We start from the raw sequence: 18,270 nt of genomic DNA, 5'->3' as shown, positions 1-18,270 counted from the left end.
GCCTTCCAGCCCGGAGCTGTGTGTGTGAATGTGTGGCTGCCTCTCACCCCACCCCCCAGGCTCTGGGGTGCATCGGTGGGCTCACGGATTGCTTTAGGACTGCTTTCTCCAAGTGCTGCTCCTGGGGGGGTCACCGCAGCCCCCACTCCTACACTGCAATACTGCGGGACCCCCCACCCCCAAGGTGTGATTTTTCCCCTCTATGCTCCAAACCGCGCAGCTCCGTGTGCTCACATCCCATAATATATTTGCATCATCCCGTACAGTCACCGGGTGAACGTTTGCATTGTCCCACAGCTCCGGACGTGCGATAAATGCTGCTCAGTGCCACGCACCCATTCCATCCCGCACCCCCCGGGACCCACACAGCGCAGGGGCTGCATCCCTATGGGGTGCCCTGCAGCGTGCGGTCACGGGGGGGTGGGTTAAGGCCCAGCAATGGGGCTCAGCGTCGGTCTCCTCTCCCCGCCACCCACAGCCGGAGGTGGCTGCCGTCGCACCGGGGGGGGGTGCGGGTCCGTTTGCAGCCGCACAGCCACACTTTGCCGTCCGCCTCCGCCGTGAAGCGCAGCGGAGCTCTGTCCGGAGCCAACGTGCGGTGCGCGCCGTCGCAGAACGGCTGCGAAGCAAAAAAGGGCCGCGGTGCTGCGAGAAGAAAACTGCGGGACCCCCCCCCCCACCCACGCCGGCCCCATCCCGCAGCCGCGCACCTGCGCCCGGCTGTGCCCGCACGAGCACCACGCGTACTTCTTCCCCGCCTTCAGCTCCACGCGGTACGGAAACGCGAAGCGGGAGGGGAGCGCAGCCCTCAGCCGCGCCACGAGAGCGGCCGCCCCGCGCCGCACCGCCGCCATCCGCGCACCGCCCCGGAACGGCCGCAGCCCCGCCCCGCCCCGCGGTGACGGAAATTCGTCCCTTCCGCGTCGCGGCGGCCGCAGCTCCGCCTCCTCTTCTTCTTTTTTCTTTTTCTCTTTTTTCTTCTCTTCCTTTTTTTTCTTCTCTTCCTTTTTCCTCCTTCTCCTTTTTCCCCTCCTTTTCTTTTTTTCTCCTTTTCCTTTCTTTCTTTTTCTCTTTTTTCTTTTTCTTTTTTCCTTTTTTTTCCCATCTTTTTATTTTTTCTTTTTCCTTTTTTCTTTCTTTTCTTCTTTTTTTTTTTTACTTTTCTCTTTCCCTTTACTCTTCTCCATTCCTTCCCTTCCCTTCCCTTTTCTCTTTCCCTTCCCTTCCCTTCCCTTCCCTTCCCTTTTCTCTTTCCCTTCCCTTCCCTTTTCTCTTTCCCTTCCCTTCCTTTCCCTGCCCTTTCCTTTCCTTCCCTTTCCCTTCCCAGCTGTTCCCAAACATCCTCCTTGCTGTCCCTCCACTTTCCTGCCTGGAAAACAGGAGACAAGAGGACACATTTGAGCTGTGCATTCAGGCCTGCTGCTGGGAAAGCTACTGCTTCACCCTTTGAAGCAACCTCTCTGCAATGCCGAGGGCACCAGCAAGCAGCAGAGTAACGCAAGCTGCTCACCTGGGATGCAGGGACTGCTGCACTGGAGGAGCACAGCTTCAGTGTCCTTTGCACAGATGCAAAGCCCTTCTCACCACCTGCACGGGGTGATGCGTGCTCTGCAGGAGGCTCACAGACAAACAGGGCAATGAGAGCTTTTGTGCCACCCCCAGATTGTGCAGCACCAGCTGCATCCCCACGGAGCCCCTCACTGAGCATGAGACCCCTCCAGCTGTGTTGTGTTTGGGGAGCTGGGGGTGTGAGCAGCTGCACCCCCACAGGTGCATTAACGACACCTCCCACGTTAATATTAATATTATTTATTATAATAAAGAACAGTCAAGCAGCGTGAAAAAAATATATCTTAGCTACATTACCTTAAATTGCCAAAAATATACACATTTTTTCTCTTTTATTTAATTAAAAAAAAAAAACAGAACAAAACAAAAAAAAATAAAGAAAGACATGCAACGTACTAAATGAGACATCAGCATCAAAACGGGTAAAGAAATGTACCCCAGTGCAACTGAAACACAGATCATCTTTAGCTTTTCTTTTCCTTCTCCCTCCTCCTCCTCCTCCTCTCTTCACAGCCATGTGGGTGCTCGGCGCTGCCCCCCCCCCATAGCCCAAAGGGACCTCAGGGTGCAGGGGGTGCCCTGAGAAGGGCTGGCACCTCTGAAAGAGCCCCGAGGAATGTTTAAGTGCTTTATCTGCAGGGCTCTCGCCTTCCCTATGAGCCTCTCCTGACCCCACGGGTTCCTGCTGGTGCTCAGCATTGGGCTGCTGACCCACGGGCCCAAGCAGGGCTTCGATTTGCTGCAGGTGCTGCGTGCTCTGCTCAGAGCCACACGGATGGAGCCCCTCTCCTTCCCTGCTCCCAGCTCTCCCCTGCAGAGCTGGAACGTGGGCATGCTCTGCAGCAGCCTGCGCGTGCCTAGGCAGCGGGTCAGCAGGTGGCACCTCCCCATAGGGACCTCCCAGTGAAAAAAGAGAAAAATCATCATCATCAGAATGGAATCGGAGCCACAGGTGAGCCCAGCAGCAGCAGGCGTTGCAGCTGCAGAGCTCACAGCCGCCGTTGGACCCCAATGGACGCAGTGGGGAGGGGGTGCTCCGCGCCGAGGCTGCGCTGCATGCAGGACCATGAGGAGGGGGCACCTTTTGTCCTCGGGTTTTATTTTGCTTTGTGTTCTCACCGTTAGCTGCCATCCCCATCCTTCCCACAGCTCCTCAGCCTTGTTAAAACATCAGCTTTCCTGCCTTTAGAGAACAGAATCAAAATGATACAGAGCGTATTTCTGAGCAGACGGCAGAGTGCTGCCCGGCTCACAGGACGGGAGAGCAGAATGGAGCTCTTCCCTCTGGTTTTTAGCTTTATCCAACCCTCGGGGCCATCATTTCCCAAAGAGAAAAGAAGAAACCAAACCAAAGAAATAAAGGAAGAAAGACGTCAAGGATGAGATCTGCCCACCACCAGCCTCCTATTCCCATCAGCACAGACCCACTGCTGACAAATTCCAATAGTGCAAACCAGTTAGGGGGCAGTGGGAATGTGCTGAAAAGGCTTCGGGTCTGCCCACGTGTGACGTTTTAAGACCCTCGGAGCTGCTGTTTGCTGGAGTCTTTGCACCTGCCCCCCCATCCCAAGAAGAGCTGGGAAGAGGAAAAGAAGGGGCAGGCGTACGTTTGATGTAATGCTCCCCTCCCTCAGAGCAGCCCCACCTGCCCTGCCGGCCACCCGTGACATCCAGGCTCAGAAGCAGAAGCTCCTCGCTGAGGTTCCGGGCTGTGAGACGGAGTTAAGGTCAAAAGGTGGAAGAGAACAAAAGGGTCCAACGCCCCAACGTGGGAGCTCAGCGACTGCCCCGCTGCTCGGAGATCCCCTCTCTCAGTGCCTGAGACCAATGGAAGAACAGCTGCTTCTTGGGTTGGTTTGGCTATTTTTTGCCAGGCTGGAAGGATTCGTGGTGGGGAAATGATGCACCACGACTGAGGCTGTCTTTTCCATGCACTCACGTTTTCTGCCGCCCAGCTGAGGGTTGGGATGTAAGAGCCAGGCTCTTCAAATGCTCCTTCAGGAGTTGGCTGCTATGGGGTAACAACCGACCACAGCCCCTCTCTGCAAGCTGAACGTCGGCCTTTGGGCATCGTGGAAGGAAAGAGAGGCAGCACGAGGAGCAGGAATGTGCTTTTCATGCCCCAAGCACAGCACCGACCCACCAGCAGCTGGCAGAGCAGATGTGGCCGCGTCCTTTACAGCAGCAGCAGCAGCTTGCAGCTCTCCAAGCACCACTCCTCACCCATCACCCCACCACCCGTGTCCTCCAGGCTGGGGCTGCGTCCAGCTGAGGTGTAGGGAGCGTCGTACGATGGCTACAAAGAGCATCCAAAGAGCCCAGCAGGTGAGAAATCTCAGCTATGGATCTTCTTCGCCTCCCCAGCAAGGGGGAGCACACCACGTAGGTACCACCGCAGCATCCCCACGTGGGTCACATCCAGCGCTGCCTCCGAGGGCACCTCTACGTCCCTCTGCACTGCACAGCAGTGTCCTCAGCAGGGGGTGCCCCCCCCCCTCCACCAAGCTCCTGGCTGAGGATGCTCCGTGCTCTCAGTGCACGCACGGAACAACGCGCTCTGTGCTCACGGCGGGGAGCAGATGGTGGCACGTGGCGTTAACTCTCCTCTACTCTGTCTGGAAACACAGCTTCGCTCTGAGCACGTGGGGCACGGAGCAGCCTGGCAAGCTGCCCCCCACCTTTGCTCCTCCTGATAGCAGGGCTTGGTCGGAGACGGACTGTCTTCCAAAGCACCTCTTGGCATTGCCCAGCGGCAGGAAATGCTTCTCGGAAGCCTTGTGCTCATTGCTCTAACAGTACCAAAGCTGCTGACTGTGGAAAGCCACTTTCCCCCTGGCTGAGAGGAGTTGGCTGCTGGTTTGTTCAGGGTGAGAGGGAGCTTAGCCCTTGTCTTGGGTAAGAGGAGCTCCCTTTTCATTCATGCTCTTTAAAAACAGAACAGAACAAAACAAAACAAAACAAACAGAAAGAGAAACGCAGAGGAGACAGGTATCAGTACCGGAGGGGCAGAAACAGAGAGCTCTGCTGTGCTGCCAACCTGGCCCTGCTCACTGCCACCTCTCAGGCTCCACCAAGAGCAACAGGACGCACCAGGGAGCCCTAGGCTTCCCCTCTGCCTGCTCCTAAGCGACTCCAACCAGGGCTGGACCTTCTGGGTACAAACACAGGCCAAGGGAGGGACGGAGGAATTGCCAAAGTATCGCCCCATCCCTCGATGCTGGTGTTGCAGTACAAGGATGCTTTACAGAGAGGCTGCAGACCTCTCCTCTTGGGTGCAAGATTCCTTCTTTCTAAACCCCGGGTCTCAGCATGCAGTCACCTCCGCGTTTCATCACCAGGGCCGGCACTGCAAAGGGCACGCTGCCCATCCACGTCTTAGGAAGGATGCCCTGGGAGCCTCTGTGCCTACCTACGGCCCTGCCTGGGCCTACAGAAGTCCTTGGAGGTCTGTCAGGACGTGACATTGGCTACTCGGGGGGGGGCGCAAAGCCAGCGGAGCGCCCTGGCTCTGCTGCCCACGCGGTGCCCTGGTTCTCCCCCATTAAGTGCAGTGCACGGCGCACGGTGCCCGGCACCAGGAGCTCAGTGGGGTTAGGGGAGCGCTAGCAGCATACGCACCGTTCCTTTTGGGGTGTTGCCATCAGCCTGCAGGTTGAGAAACGGGTTAGTCTGTGCTGTGAGGACGGGAGGGATGCCTGTCCCCGAAGCCATGAGGCTGCTCCCAGGAGCGCTGAGCGGTGGGGTGGCCTGTGGTGGAGCCAGGAGGGCATTGCTAGGGTTGAGCTGCTGGGGGGAGAGGGAGGCCATGAGGGAGCTGCTGTTGGGGGGCGGCTGGGGGGCCGAGGTCATCGGGGCGCTGGTGCTGGAGTGCAGGAGGGGGGTGGAGGTGGCTGCCAGGAGGCTGCTCATGGACAGCTGGGATGAGCTCGTCATCTGCAGCCGCTGCAGCTCCCTCTTCTGCTGGATCTGCTGCATCATCTGGAACACCAGGGCCTGCTGCTCCTGCGGGGAAAGGTGAGGAGAGCCATCAAAGGGGGGACAAAAGGCTCGGGAAGGGGGGACGCCGAAGGCAGAGAAGCCAGGAGCCCCATCAGCACGCTGCGGATGGGGATAAGGCAAAAGTGCCCTTCGTCGCATCCCTATAGGTACAGAGAGGAACCATCTGTTGTATTCGTTCACAGCCTGCGCTCGTCACCTCTCTGACCCTGCTGCTTCCTGCAGTGTGGGCACACACATCCACTGAGTGCCTCCCACATAATCAATCCACGGGTTTGAAATCTGCAGCCTCTCCCAGCCCATCCTGCTGCACCCCGGGGCGGGTCTGGGCGAGCCGTGCTCGGGGGATGAGGACCACAGCACACCTGAGCCTGGAGGGACGCCCTGGCACCCAATTCAACTGCAGAAGTCACTATAGCAACCATCGACCAATGCGGCGCGCTGAGAGCTGGCATTGTTTCCGTGCCCATAGGGATGCAGCTGATGACACGGTGACATCAGCCGCTGCAAAGAGAAGCCTTTGGAAATTTGCTTTTCCCTGGTTATAAATAGCGTGACCCAGAAATGCGTGCAAAGCAGCGGGATGAGTCCGTGGGAGACAGAGATGAGCAGAGCTTCATTGACGGGGGCTGTGAGCGCCCCGCAGTGAGGGACAGCACGGAGCGGCTGCAGGGTGGCTGTATGAGGCTCTCACACACTCCAGGTTCTGTCCCCCGTCCGTCTGTGCAGCCTTCCCACGGCTGCCTGCTGCTGTTTGCCCCGGGAGGATGGGCTCAGACCCCCCGAGCAGCTCCTCCTGACCCCCCATTCAGCTCTCCATGTCAGTACGCCCCGGCACGGCTCGCCTGCCTCAGGACTGAGCAATTTGGTGCTTCTCTCTACCCTCAAGCAGTGTCCTCCAGCGAGCTCCTCCTCTCCTGTGAGCCTCAGCACATCCGCAGCAGGAGCAGACACGGCTTCCATTCAGTTGGCAGGAGGAGGTAACGGCGCTCCCGCTTTCCCCTTGGCTCAGCTCCGCTGTGCTCTCGCACCCTCAGGGTGTGGGAAACCCAGATTACATTTTTCCCTTCGCACAACAAAGCCCACACCCCCTATCTGCCCCCTCCACTCCTTCCTGCTACAGCTTTCCTCCTCGCTCCGCCCGCAGCGGCACCAAGATGGGGAGAACACACATGACCGCAAGGGAGGCTCTGCTGCAGGAGGGAGCGACGCTTCCCACCCCAGCTCCAAGGCCTTCCCCTTAAGCAGTCCATCAGGCACGCTTACCGGATTAAGCGGTTGAGAAGTCAGGAGCTGCTGGAGCTGCTGGAGCTGCTGCTCGTGTTGGTGCAAGACGTGCCGCTGCTGCTCCGTCAGGGGACTCAGGCTCGGCATGCTGCAAGGGAGCGGAGCGGCCAGCATCAGCACAGCCCGCCTTGGTCCTGCGTGTGCAAGGATCCCTCCCTCCCTCCCTCCCTCCCGGTGCTAAACTTCTGCTGGAAAGGGCCCGGCTGTCCCCGTCCTCACCTGCTCAGGCTGGTGGAGAGCTGCAAGGTCGGAGGGCCGCTCGCCTGCGTCAGCGCGCTTGGAGGCTGGGCGGCCTGAGCTCCGTTCAGATTCCCCAGGATCCCGTTGATGGGCATCTGCTGACCTCCTGCCACGGTCCCCATCAGGCCGTCCACCATGGGCACCGTGGAGAGGCTGTGGCTGGCAGTGGTGCCACCCCCCAGCCCGCTGCCTGCCACCCTGGCCAGGCCATTCACCTGCTGCACCCCGGGAAGGGGTAGCGAGGCAGGACTCTGCTGCAGCATGGGCAGGGGCGGAGGAGTGCTGTGGAAGGACAGGGAGGAGCTGCTCCTGCTGGGGCAACCTGAATGAGGGTCCTGGGGGAGAAACGGACATAAGAGTATCGGACTGGGGCAGCTTGTGAAAGGTCGGCTCAGCTCCGGGGGGACGGAGAGCTGGAGGTGGGAAGGGGGCTGTGAGTGCAAGTGCAGGCGTTATGCTCAGAGAGGTCCCAGAACTCAGACATGCTTCTCTGCATCTCTAAAAGCGTGGCTGGAATAGCCTGGGATCACTCTCACCTCTCGCTCGCAGGCTCAGCAACCCTCAGCACTGAGAACGAGCAACTCCGGAGACAGAAGCCTGGCTTCTGGGCCTCGGCTACGAGGCTTTGTGAGCCGGACACCAAATCAGAGCACTGGCACTGCACTGCTCTGCTCCCTCCCCAGTCCCTTCCCCAGCTGGCTGGGGGACGTCTGACCCATGTACCTCGGAGGAAGTGGAGAGCGAGTTCTCGATCCCAAAGCTGTTCTTGCACGGGGGGCTCTTGCTGATGCTCAGGGAATCGTTGTTGCACACTGGAAGGAGGAAAGAAGTGAGAACAGAGAGTCAGGGGTGGAGCCTGACGTTGCCACAGCAGTGGCTCTGCCACCGGTGGCTGCAGCCACAGAAATGGGTCAGACCCACCCCTGCCCACCCCAGGACCTCCTACAAGGGGGGCACAGAGCGATGCTTCCCACCGCCCCTCACCGTTGGTGGGCAGGATGTAGTGGGCTTGGCTGCCCGGCCCGTTGCTGCTGGTCACCACTGGGAAAGGGACGGAGAGCTGGACGTTGAGGAGCTGCAAACGCTCCTTCTTGGCCGTCAGCGTCATGATCTGCTCCTGGAGCCTCTGGTTCTCCTTCTGCAGCGAGTGCAGAGCTTTGAGCATCTCTACAACTGCAGGGATGGAACGGAAGAGGGGGAGGAGGGACGGACCGCGGGGAGGAGATGGGGGGACAGAGGGGAGAGGAGAAGGGGGAGCACAGAGGGGTACCACAATTAGAGCACAGCGAGGGAAGGTTGGCCCCCAGAACGCAGCCCCACTGCCAGCTCCTCCCCGTACCACAGCTCAGCGCTTCATCCCCAGCCTGGCTCCGTTTCTTATGGGCAAACCCCCCCCCCCCCCCCCCAAAACACACCCAGGGATCGCTCCTCCCGCAGCCCCCCAATGACTCACTGTTGACGCCAGCTTCCCCGTTGCCCTGCTTCTCCAGCAGCTGCTCGATGTTGGGGGTGGCCTGGGGGACATTCTCCAGCTGCCCGCTGCTGCTGCAGGACACCGTCTGGTCAAAGAGGGTCGGCAGGCTGCTGATGGGGGACCTGCGGGGGGTTGGGGGGGCAGTCAGTAATATCCAGGTGCACCGCACTCATCTGCACAGCACTCCTCCCCTCCGTTCTCCCCGCAGCTCTTCCACACCCCTCCCAGCTCTGCTCTTCTCATCCCCTCTCCTGGAGGAGACCCCTCGTTCCTGCCTGCCCAGCTGCCGGAGCAGCCCCGTGCCTTCCCCAGGAGGATAGGAGCCTTCCTAACCCAACCCGGCTCACTCTCCCCACGGCACCCGGGGTACCCGAAGGTCACTCACATGGAAGAGAGACTCTCCTGGGGCGAAGTCCCTCGGCAGCCGAAACTGCAGTCCTCCAGGTCGGGCTCTGGATGGGGAGAGGCACAGAGAGGCACCGCGTTCATAGGCGCTCGGCTCGGCGCTGCAGGTGCCCGCAGCCGGGCTGTCCCCGCTAGATGGGAGCACCGAGCAGCCCGGCCGAGCCTTTGCGTCACGCAGCGCCCGCACAGCCCCCGCCCCGGGGGAGGCGACGGAGGAGGGGCTGCGTGTCCCCGCGTGTCACCCGGGGAAGGTCACGGCTGGGTGCCGCCCGGCTGTCCCGGTAAGGAGGAGGCTGTGCTGGGGGATGCTCGCTTGGCTGAGGATGGGCACAGACACGCTTGGCTTTCCCGAGCCTTCAGCATCCCTTCCCCGACCCAGGCGCGGTCCTCCAGCCTTTCCACATCGTGCAATCACAGGACAGCTCCGGTTGGAAGACACCTTAAAGATCATTCAGTTCCAACCCCCTGCCCTAATCGGGCTGCCCCCTTCCCCCTCCCCCCCCCCCCCCAAGCTCAGGCTGCACATCCATGGCCCTCAGCCCCCCCCCAGTGATGGGGCACCCACAGCTCTCTGGCAGTCAGTTTCCAGCGCCCCACCACCCCACGATGCTGCAGTGCACGTGTGTGAGACATCTCCTATCCAAACAGTCATGGAGAACGAGGAGGATTTATCTGCTGTTTGCAGCCCTTAAGCACATGCTGGCCTTGCTCTGGGCAACCCAGGTGTTGTGAGGGCAGCCCACCCCAGCACCTCACCGCCCCTCCTCTTCCTCACACAGGAGGAGACGTTTCTCATGTGCAGGAATCCAGGAAGTCTCCCGCAGGGAGCACTGCAAAGCGCTGTGATTTATGCTGCCCTGAGCGGGGCATTGGTTCCCAGCAATATTTTCTGCTGCTGAGAACAAACAAGAGCAGGGCTCGTAGCAGTGAGAACAGCCCTCAGCCCTTCGCCCACGTGGCAGTGCCTTCCCAGCCACCAACTACACCTGGTTGGTCCATATGGGGAGAAGCCACTGCTCCCAGCCAGCAGTGACGTCCTGCTGCAGGGAGACAAGGCCAACAAGGCCAGGTTTAGGGATGCCACAAAGCATGGAGCCTTCCTGGGCGCAGTCCCACCACAGCAGTTCATCTCAACATCATTTTCACCCCAGGACCAACTCAGCCCTTCAGAACACATCCCATTGCATGCAGCTGTGCCACAACAGGTTTAACATGCAAGCAGACCAACACTCAGCCAAGCTCTGCCTGTCTGCTTGTTACTGCCTTGTTTTCTTGCAGACCAGGGAGGCTGTGTGCATACACGTGGTTCTGAAATAGCACGAAGCTCCACACTCAGCTATCTCCTGGCCAACACCACTCTGTCGGCTGGAAGGCATGGAGATAACTGAGTTATCAAACAGAGACAGCCCTTTGCAGGGCAACGAGTATGGAAAAAAAAGAGGCTCAAAAACAGCCAGGGGGAGATAAATGCATTTGGGCTGTCATCGTGGTGAGGCAGGATCCAGGACAAGCAGCGGGTGGATGAACCAGACAGGAGCTGAGGGAGTGGGAACATAAGAATCAGGCTTTTTGCATTGCCAAAGGCGCTCCGGTATCAACCTGCATCAGTGATAACAGTCTTTTGGGTTCCCCCATCTGTAAGACAGGATAACACCGTTTCCCTACATCACATTAAAGCTGTGAAGGGCTGCGATGTCAGTGCAGTGAAAGCTATGTCTGCAGGGGATCTGTCTACAGACACTCCCAGGAAGGGTAATCTGTATTAAAGACAAGGCAGGAACACTTAAAACGTCACAGCCACCTTGTTAACGACCCGGGATTAAAGCAGTCGTCACAGTTTTAAGTGAAAATGGCTGCAAAGGAGGTTTAATGCATGTTAATTAATCCCACTGGAAAAAAAAAAGAAGGAATTTGGCTTAATGGCCTCCAGGTCAATGCTGCAGAGAGGAGACGGTGACAGAGAACCCTTAAAGGTGACAAACAACAGGAGATGTTCTGAAGGCTGGCTGCAACCAGAAGGATCCCAAAGACCCAAAGAGCAACTTTGGAGATGGAAACAGAGCTCCGAGGGCTTCGCCTGCGTGGTTCATCCATCATCAGCTGCAGGGCTGGAGCTGAACCCGGGCTGCTGAGCCTCTGCACCCTGCCTGAACCACACGGCTGCTCCCGAAAGCCCATTTGCTTCCTCCTGCTGTCAGCACCTCGCCTAAATAGCAGCCCGGGGAAGCGGCAGTGGGTCCTCTCCTCTCCCTCGTTGATGGCCACAGGGGAGGAAGAACTCCTGGAACCCTCCTCCATTCCAGGTGAGCACTCCTGGCTCACAGCTCCCATACAGCAGCCCCGGCCCCGCTGGTGTCAGCCGGGTGGTTCCCTTCCCATTGCACTCATGCAGACACAACAGAGCCGGAGACACACACAGACACACACACAGGCAACTTCCACAGGCTTGCAAAGCTCACACATAGGCACACGTGTTCCCTCATGCTTTACATGCAGGCTTGCACGCTGGGTTAAGGCAAATAAGGGCACAGTGGTGTCGGATTAACCAGAGAGCTCAGGGTGATCCCTACTGAGGGCCGTGCCATTCCAAGCCCTTGTTGCTCCACGTGATGCTGGGCAGAGCTTTACCTCCACCGGGTTCAGCATCCAACATGCTGAGCTGCCAGCATTTCTGGCCAAGGGGAGCACAAGCACTGCAAACTGCTTTTGCTGAACTCCAGAGCAAGCTGAAAGGCAGGCCGGGTCTGCTTGGAATAAAAAAGCCTTACGATGCTTCAAGTTTCCTGCTTTATGAACCAGGCAGCCTTCCAAGAAAAATGGATTTGCCTTGGTGGGAAAAAATGAGCAGTTGTAAGCAATTCAGTGCCTGGCACGTTCGTGTTTGGAAGTGGAAAACAGCGGATTCTGCTGCATTTCATGAGAAAGCCAAAGGGGAAGAGCAGAAAGTAACTCAAAACGGGACTGGGAGATGAAAATTGAGAGTGTCTGAAGCAACAACAAAAAGGCCCTTTGGAGGATTTTGGATAAGCAAAAGCTCAGAACAGTCCTCAGTGGGTTTGCACGGCTTTGGTCAGGAAAAAGGCACCGAATCTTTGGGAAAGGGAAACCTTTGGGGTGTGGAAGGAGGGAAAGATTTCCACTCCTGCACCTCCCCAGCACGTGTCCATGACACGCATCGCATGGCAGCAAATGTGTTCATACAGGGCTGGAGGGGATGCTTCGTGAAGACAAACAGGGGGAAGGAAAAGCCACCGTCCCTCTCTCTTGGCCCTGTATGGCACATATGTGGGATGGGAGCAAGCAGGGGAAGGGGGGGGGGGCAGATGGACAACTATGGATGCTGTTCTCTTGACTCCTCCAGGGAGATCCCTCCAGGAGCCCAGGCTCACATACCTTCTGATTCACGTACCTGCCCGGCTGCTTTCCGACTGATTTAAGAGCGGGTTGATGGACAGCCCAGATGTGAGGGGGCTTCCAAAGATGTGGGAGGAGGGGAGGCTGAAGGTGGAACCTGCCAGCGAGAACACCTGCGTGGCAATGGGAGGTGGGGGGTGGGGGGGAGGGAGAGAAAGGAGAGGGGTGGGAGGGAGGCAAAGGGAGAGATTACCTCTCAAAAACGCAAGAGAAAAATAAGGTTTCATTATCCCTTCCCTTCCTGACTGTTGAACTCGGCTCGGTCATGAGAGAGAGTGTTAAAAATATCTCCCTGGAAGCCCCAGCAGACAGCTGAAAATCTTCCCAGCCCCATCTCCGAGCCAAGAGGTCTGAATGGGCTGAGCAACGCTGCAGCTGTAAAACTAACTCTCTCCTCCCTGTAAAACACCTCTCACCACCAGCTCCCAACAAAGGACGGGGCTCCGTGCTCTGGCACACGTGCAGCCCACCCAGCTGAGATGCCTCCCACTGAGCTCCCTGTGCTGGAGGGCTGGCACTGGTGGTGAGCAGCAGGGACACAGCACACACCTCCACCACCTGAGCTGTGCTTCCTTGTGCTGGCAGTACCAGCAATGTAGCAATGCACCATCAGGCTGCAACTCCTCTCACCCCAAAGTGGCTACGTGCATCCTCAGAGGGCCCTGGACACACAGCCTGTTGTGTGCATCGAGTGATGTTCTGAGCTGTAGCAAGCACAGACTCAGGGTTAGGCCACTTCTGCAACCTTTCAGGTATAAAAACCCAACAAAGCAGCGCAGTCTCCAGACTAAAGTAATTTGGACAAGGGAACTTCGTTGCTGTGATGCCAAACTGCCCGCATCTTTCTGTGCCTGCATCTTTTAAGTGATGCCAAGGAAAGGTGCAGCTGGCAGCTCCCTTCCGAAGCAAAGGAAGGGAAAAAGCAGCTCCTCCGTGCCCACAAACCAGCCCTGCTCAGTGCAGCGCCCTCCTGAACAACAGCCACCCTGCTCCCCAGGCTCTTACCTGCGTGGTGGAGACGGAGGAGGAGGAGGAGGTGGGGATGGTGCTTGCAAAAGGAGAGCGGTTGAGCGGTGGGATGGACGCTGTGCCCTGGTGTGCCAGCAGGCTGGAGGAGAGGGGTGTGCTGCACACAGCCCGGAGCACTCCGCCCCCGTGGGAAATAGGGTCCTTGTTACTGGTGTAGATCCCTGCGAGGGGAGGGGAGGAAATGTGTTAGAGAGGCACGATCCCACCAGCAGCAAGGCCTGGGGGCAGCTGGTGCGCTGCAGGGCGCATCTGTGCAAGGGAGGGCGGCGCTGCGGAAGGACCACGTGCAACGTGTGCCTCAGCACCTCGTGGCCCAGCATGCAGTCAGAGCAGTGGCAGCCCGTGATCGTCGTGTCAAAAGGTGTCACGGTTTTCCAGCCTTCCCCCCCCCCCCCCTCATTTGCCTGCTGCACCCCGATACGGTCGGACTGAGAAACCGCAGCGCTGAGTGACTCACCCAAGCCACACGTGGGTGGCAGAAGGGAGACCCACAGCCAAGGGACAGCACTCCTGCTGAGTTAACCTGACCCCTTCCACTGTGCTCAGGGACTGAGGAGGGACAGGGGCTGAGAAATGGGTTGGGGGGGGGGGGGGAGGATGAAGGAGCTGCTGCACAGGCACGCAGCACAGCCCTGCGCTGGCTCTGCCAACATCCCTCTGCAGAAGAATGGGAGAATGAGCAGGGAGAGGGCAGGCCCTGGCAGCCTCTTCCTCTCTGAAACGTTCCTTTGTTGTTCCAGGGGGAGAGGAAAAAGGAAGAAAAGAAAAGAAGAAAAAAATAAAAGAAATTGGCCTAAGGTTGTGATGGTGGAGGAGGTTGCAACGATTCTTGCAGCTCCCCTCCGCTCTCAGGCAGTGCAGACAAATGGGCCGCAGCTCCCCGGGTGCACGCAGCAGAATTGGACCCCCCCGATTTCCCCCCTTTTGCAATCTGACCTAAATTGGAGCATCTGCAAACAACCCACAATAGACCGATGACAAGTTCTGCTGCCAGAACAGTGTCAAACCTCAGCCTGGAGCTGCGCGCCCCTCCCCTGCGTGCTGCCTTAACCCCTTCCTGCCGCACACCCCGCTGCTCTCACCCCTCCCAGCACAGATCAGGGCTCAGGATTGGGGTTCCCAGCCCAGGGGCAGCTGACAGCCCCTCTGCAGTGCTAACGGTGCTCCCATCCTCCAACCCTACGCGGACGTGGCCAGGCCAGGATGAAAGCTTTTGCTTTTTAAAGCAGGGTTAAGCTTGAACCACTCCTGAGAATCCCTCATTTGGGGTCAGATGGCGGTTGCTCCAATTTGGCCTGGGAATATCCCTGTCTGCACCGCTTTAGAAAGGAAGCTTTGACTTGCTGAGGTTTCCCAGCACTTGGGCAAGACAGGCTTGAAACGAGCCCAGTTCCAACAAGCACGCAGATGACCCAGGGGATGAAGACCACGATGGAGACAGAAGACTGGAGGTGGGTTTTCACAGCTCCTGGGAGTGATGGATGGGGAGCGGACAGAGTGCAGAGGCAGGTTGAGGCACCAGGCAGACGCGGTGCTGGAGGGAGCAGGGCTGGGAGGAGCACACCTGGAGCCCTGGGGGGGGGGAAACATACCTGAACTCAGCAGCGGGGACTCCATGCTGAGGCTGGGCAGGTTCCCCGTGTGGCTGAAGGGCCGCGAAGAGTTGCTGATGCTGGAGCTGACAAGAGAACCCCCGGAGAACGGTGACGAGGACGTCGACGTGGACCCAGCCAGCTGGGCACCCAACATCTCTTTGCTTTTGCCCCCTTTCGGCCTGCCAGGCCCGTGCTTGTTTTTCTTGCTGCCTTTGTGCTTCTTTTCCTTCAGCACCTCTCCCTCCTCCATGCTGAGGGATGGCATACGCTTGTGGCTGCTGCTGCTGGCAACGCTGCCCGTCACCGAAGGGCCACTGATGGGGTTGGAGGCTTTGTAGTCCACGGGGGAAGCATCGCGGCCCCTCGGCTGGCTCACAGCGGAGGTGGAGAAGCGCATGATGGACCCGAAGCCTGAGAAGATCACCTTCTGCTCAAAGATGTCCCCCTTCTGGCCTTCGTACAGCGGGGAGCAGTGGGAGGACGAAGAGGAGGAGACGGGCTTGCGGTACTTCTCGTCGTCCTGCTCTAGCTTGGGGAACGCCACGAAATCCTGGGAGCACTGCAAGGAGCTGCAGGAGGTGCCTGGGGGAGGGAGAGGGGAAGCGGGCATAGGAAGGCTTGCGGTGGCAATAGCTCAGCCCACGATGCAACGAGAGCACGGTCACAGGGCAGCTCCTCGGTCACAGGCTGCTTACCCAGCCGACAGACACCTCTGCCACCTTCCAGCCCTGCCCAGCTGCTCTGATGCTCTCTAGATAGCACGAGGGGTGCACAGCAACGGCTTCACCCCACCCAAACCCGCACGTGTTTGCTCCCCTGCACCACCGCCCTTCTTCCAGCCCCAACCAGGGTCCCAGGAGACGAAACCTGCATGCAGTTCTGGCAACGGCTCAATAAAAATCTGAGCAGATGGGAACCCCCGTTGGGTTTCGACTCGAAGCTCAGGGCAGCTGGGCTATCAGGTCGCGGCTCAGGCCTCTCCCCCAGCACCCCTTAAAGCACTGCTGCAGATGATCCCACCTATGGAGGCGGAGGCAGGTGCTGCCCACATTGCCTGAGCAAGCATCCCTTTCCTCCTCCCTCTGCTCAGACATCTGGATCTGCTTTGCCTCGCGGTGCAGAAGGCGCACGCAGGAGCGGAGCTGCAGCACTCCGACTCGGTTACCCCCCCCATGCAGGGAGCAAAGGGGCAACGAGGCCTTTCCCCTCCTGTTCAAAGAGCTTAAGGAGCCATCAGCCCGGTTTCAAAGCACGTGCTCTGAACTGGTACCCCGGTGATATAGATAACAGAGATACCAATGAGAATCAAAGCGAGCCACCACTGCCACCCCCCCCCCCCTCCACCCTCACCCCCTACCTGCAGGCTGGAAGGCGCTGCTGGAGGATGCTGAGCTGAACCCAGCCGAGCTCTTCCCGCTTCCCGTCTTCTTCCCCTTGTGGCTGCTGCCATGGCTCGAGGACTTCTTGCCTTTCACCTCTGATCTGCCGACCTCTGAGGTCTCTTTGCTCCCCTCATGGTGGCTGGTGGAGCCCTGGCAAGCAGCAAACACGGAGGTGACTCACTTGAACCAGATGTGGCCGCAGCGGGGGCTCTTTTTTACCAATTTCCCCTTAAGAGGAGTAATTGTTGCTCTCTCTGCCCACAGAGCGAAGGCCAGCTCACGTTACCCCCAGGAGAACAACAGCATCCCTCTCTGCTGCTCCTTGGTGGCACCAGTCCTTATAACTCAGGGATTACACTCATCCCATCCAGCTGCAGGAAATCAAACAGGGCACCGCGGTGGAGAGGAGCACCCAGGCAAAGGGGGTTATTCAGCCCAAACTCAGCCTGAACCTGGCTGCAATTCAAATGCACGTCTCAGCTGCATCCCTCAGGTGTGCTGTGCTCTGCACGGGGTCACTCCACCTGGAAGCAGCCGGCTGTCCTGCTGCTGGGATGGGAGCTGCAGTGAGTTTCCCACCACTTCTGCTGGTGCTCCGCGTCTACTGCAGCACGTGCTTTGCACAGCATCTGACCATCTAACAACAGATGCTGCCCAAAGCCCCTGTAAGCCTGCAGGAGGCAGGGAAGCAGGGGGTGAAGAGGCTGGGCAGGTGCTGGGAAATCCAGGAGCTTGGAGGGAGAGGGAGAAGTGTGGGAGCTGAGCAGGAATGGGGGGGTGGAATGAATGGATCCCTCCAGGCAGCCACGCTGGATGTGACACCTTCACCTTCACACCGCTTCAAAGCCAAACTAGCAGCAAAGATCACTTCTTGCAAGGTATTACTGCAAGCAAATCGATATCGGAGACGTTGCCCCAACGTGATGGCCACAGCCCCGCGTGCAACACCTGCACAACAGTGCCAGCACCTTTGATTTCGTAATGGGAGCAGGTAGGAGGAAGGCACGGAGAAGCACAATACCTTCCTGGCATCGATTCCAGGTGACCTCTCTCTTAGGGAGGGTTAAAGCCAAAAGGGCTGGCGATGCGCACACACCAATGCCCAGATAGAAATCCTTCCCTGTTCCTCCCACGTGGTTTAATCACTCTGCACAATGCAACAGCTGGCGGCCTAACGCACACCAGATGTGCTGGGAATATGAAAGACAGGAGGAAGGGAGTGGTGGAAATTAGGGGGGGGAGGAGGAGGACGGGGGGGGTGAGGGGGGGGAATCTGTATTTTCTCATCACAGACTCCTGGATGTAGGAGATTAAGCCTTCCTGATTTATGATCTCAGAGGGAGCATGACAATCCTTCTGACTTTCTACATCTGCCTCGGGTGGGGGAAAGGAGAGCGCTGTCTGGGGGCTGTGGGAAGGCACAGCAACGAGATGGCTCACGCCTCAGCAAATGCAAAGCTCCCCCCTTCCCCCCCCCATCCCAGCTCCATAAATTCACCTCTGTGGAGCTCCTACACAAGGTGCACGAGGCCACAGAAGGGCAGAGGGAAACCACATGAGAGGACATGTTCTAAATGGGGAGCGCCGGGAAGGGAGCGCGGGGCGAGCAGTGAATGACTGCGGGGTGGGAGGGGGAAATGTGAGCTGGGAAATAAATCTTAATTGCAAAATTAAAGGCAAAAAAAAAAGAGAAAAAGGAGTGGGGGGGGAGAGGCTGGGCGGGCAGTGCTGAGGGCAGACACCCACCTGCAGGGCTGCTTGGACCCACAGACCACCCTGATGCACCCCCCTCCCCCATTTGGGGGGGGGGTAGGATTTTACCACGTGTCCTGCATAGTATTTGCCAAAGGGATCTGCGTGGGACCACCAGGAACCCCTC

At 58.5% G+C, this 18,270-nt stretch overlaps 2 protein-coding genes and 1 non-coding gene across 8 annotated transcripts in view; all 3 read right to left on the bottom strand.

The window, feature by feature from the left end:
* Nucleotides 1-230: 230 nt before the first annotated feature.
* Nucleotides 231-879, bottom strand: CISD3 (CDGSH iron sulfur domain 3). The gene is made up of 2 exons (XM_003642801.5): nucleotides 711-879; nucleotides 231-619 (listed from the first exon to the last, which is right to left on the bottom strand). Exons 1-2 carry the CDS (start codon nucleotides 852-854, stop codon nucleotides 446-448), a joined length of 318 nt encoding a protein of 105 aa, XP_003642849.1. The 5' UTR covers nucleotides 855-879; the 3' UTR covers nucleotides 231-445.
* Nucleotides 880-1,793: 914 nt separating this feature from the next.
* The window catches only part of MLLT6 (MLLT6, PHD finger domain containing), a 37,862-nt gene continuing 21,385 nt past the window's right edge, over nucleotides 1,794-18,270 (bottom strand). For all 6 annotated transcript variants that reach the window (XM_040653331.2, XM_025144086.3, XM_040653332.2 and 3 more), the window contains 12 exons: nucleotides 16,367-16,541; nucleotides 15,007-15,591; nucleotides 13,391-13,575; nucleotides 12,381-12,498; nucleotides 8,952-9,018; nucleotides 8,546-8,688; nucleotides 8,077-8,265; nucleotides 7,816-7,904; nucleotides 7,072-7,427; nucleotides 6,832-6,940; nucleotides 5,188-5,571; nucleotides 1,794-4,493 (listed from right to left, as the gene is read on the bottom strand). In XM_040653331.2, the coding sequence (XP_040509265.1) occupies nucleotides 4,449-4,493; nucleotides 5,188-5,571; nucleotides 6,832-6,940; nucleotides 7,072-7,427; nucleotides 7,816-7,904; nucleotides 8,077-8,265; nucleotides 8,546-8,688; nucleotides 8,952-9,018; nucleotides 12,381-12,498; nucleotides 13,391-13,575; nucleotides 15,007-15,591; nucleotides 16,367-16,541 (2,445 nt within the window). In that variant the 3' untranslated portion in view covers nucleotides 1,794-4,448. The remainder of the gene's footprint in view (nucleotides 4,494-5,187; nucleotides 5,572-6,831; nucleotides 6,941-7,071; nucleotides 7,428-7,815; nucleotides 7,905-8,076; nucleotides 8,266-8,545; nucleotides 8,689-8,951; nucleotides 9,019-12,380; nucleotides 12,499-13,390; nucleotides 13,576-15,006; nucleotides 15,592-16,366; nucleotides 16,542-18,270) is intronic.
* On the bottom strand, nucleotides 16,993-17,071 carry MIR1735 (microRNA 1735). The gene has a single exon (NR_035233.1). It is a non-coding gene; the product is annotated as a microRNA 1735 (primary transcript).

This window comes from Gallus gallus, chromosome 27 (genome assembly GCF_016699485.2).
Source record: "Gallus gallus isolate bGalGal1 chromosome 27, bGalGal1.mat.broiler.GRCg7b, whole genome shotgun sequence".
NCBI classification, from domain to species: domain Eukaryota; kingdom Metazoa; phylum Chordata; class Aves; order Galliformes; family Phasianidae; genus Gallus; species Gallus gallus.
This window is presented reverse-complemented; position numbering and strand designations above follow the sequence as displayed.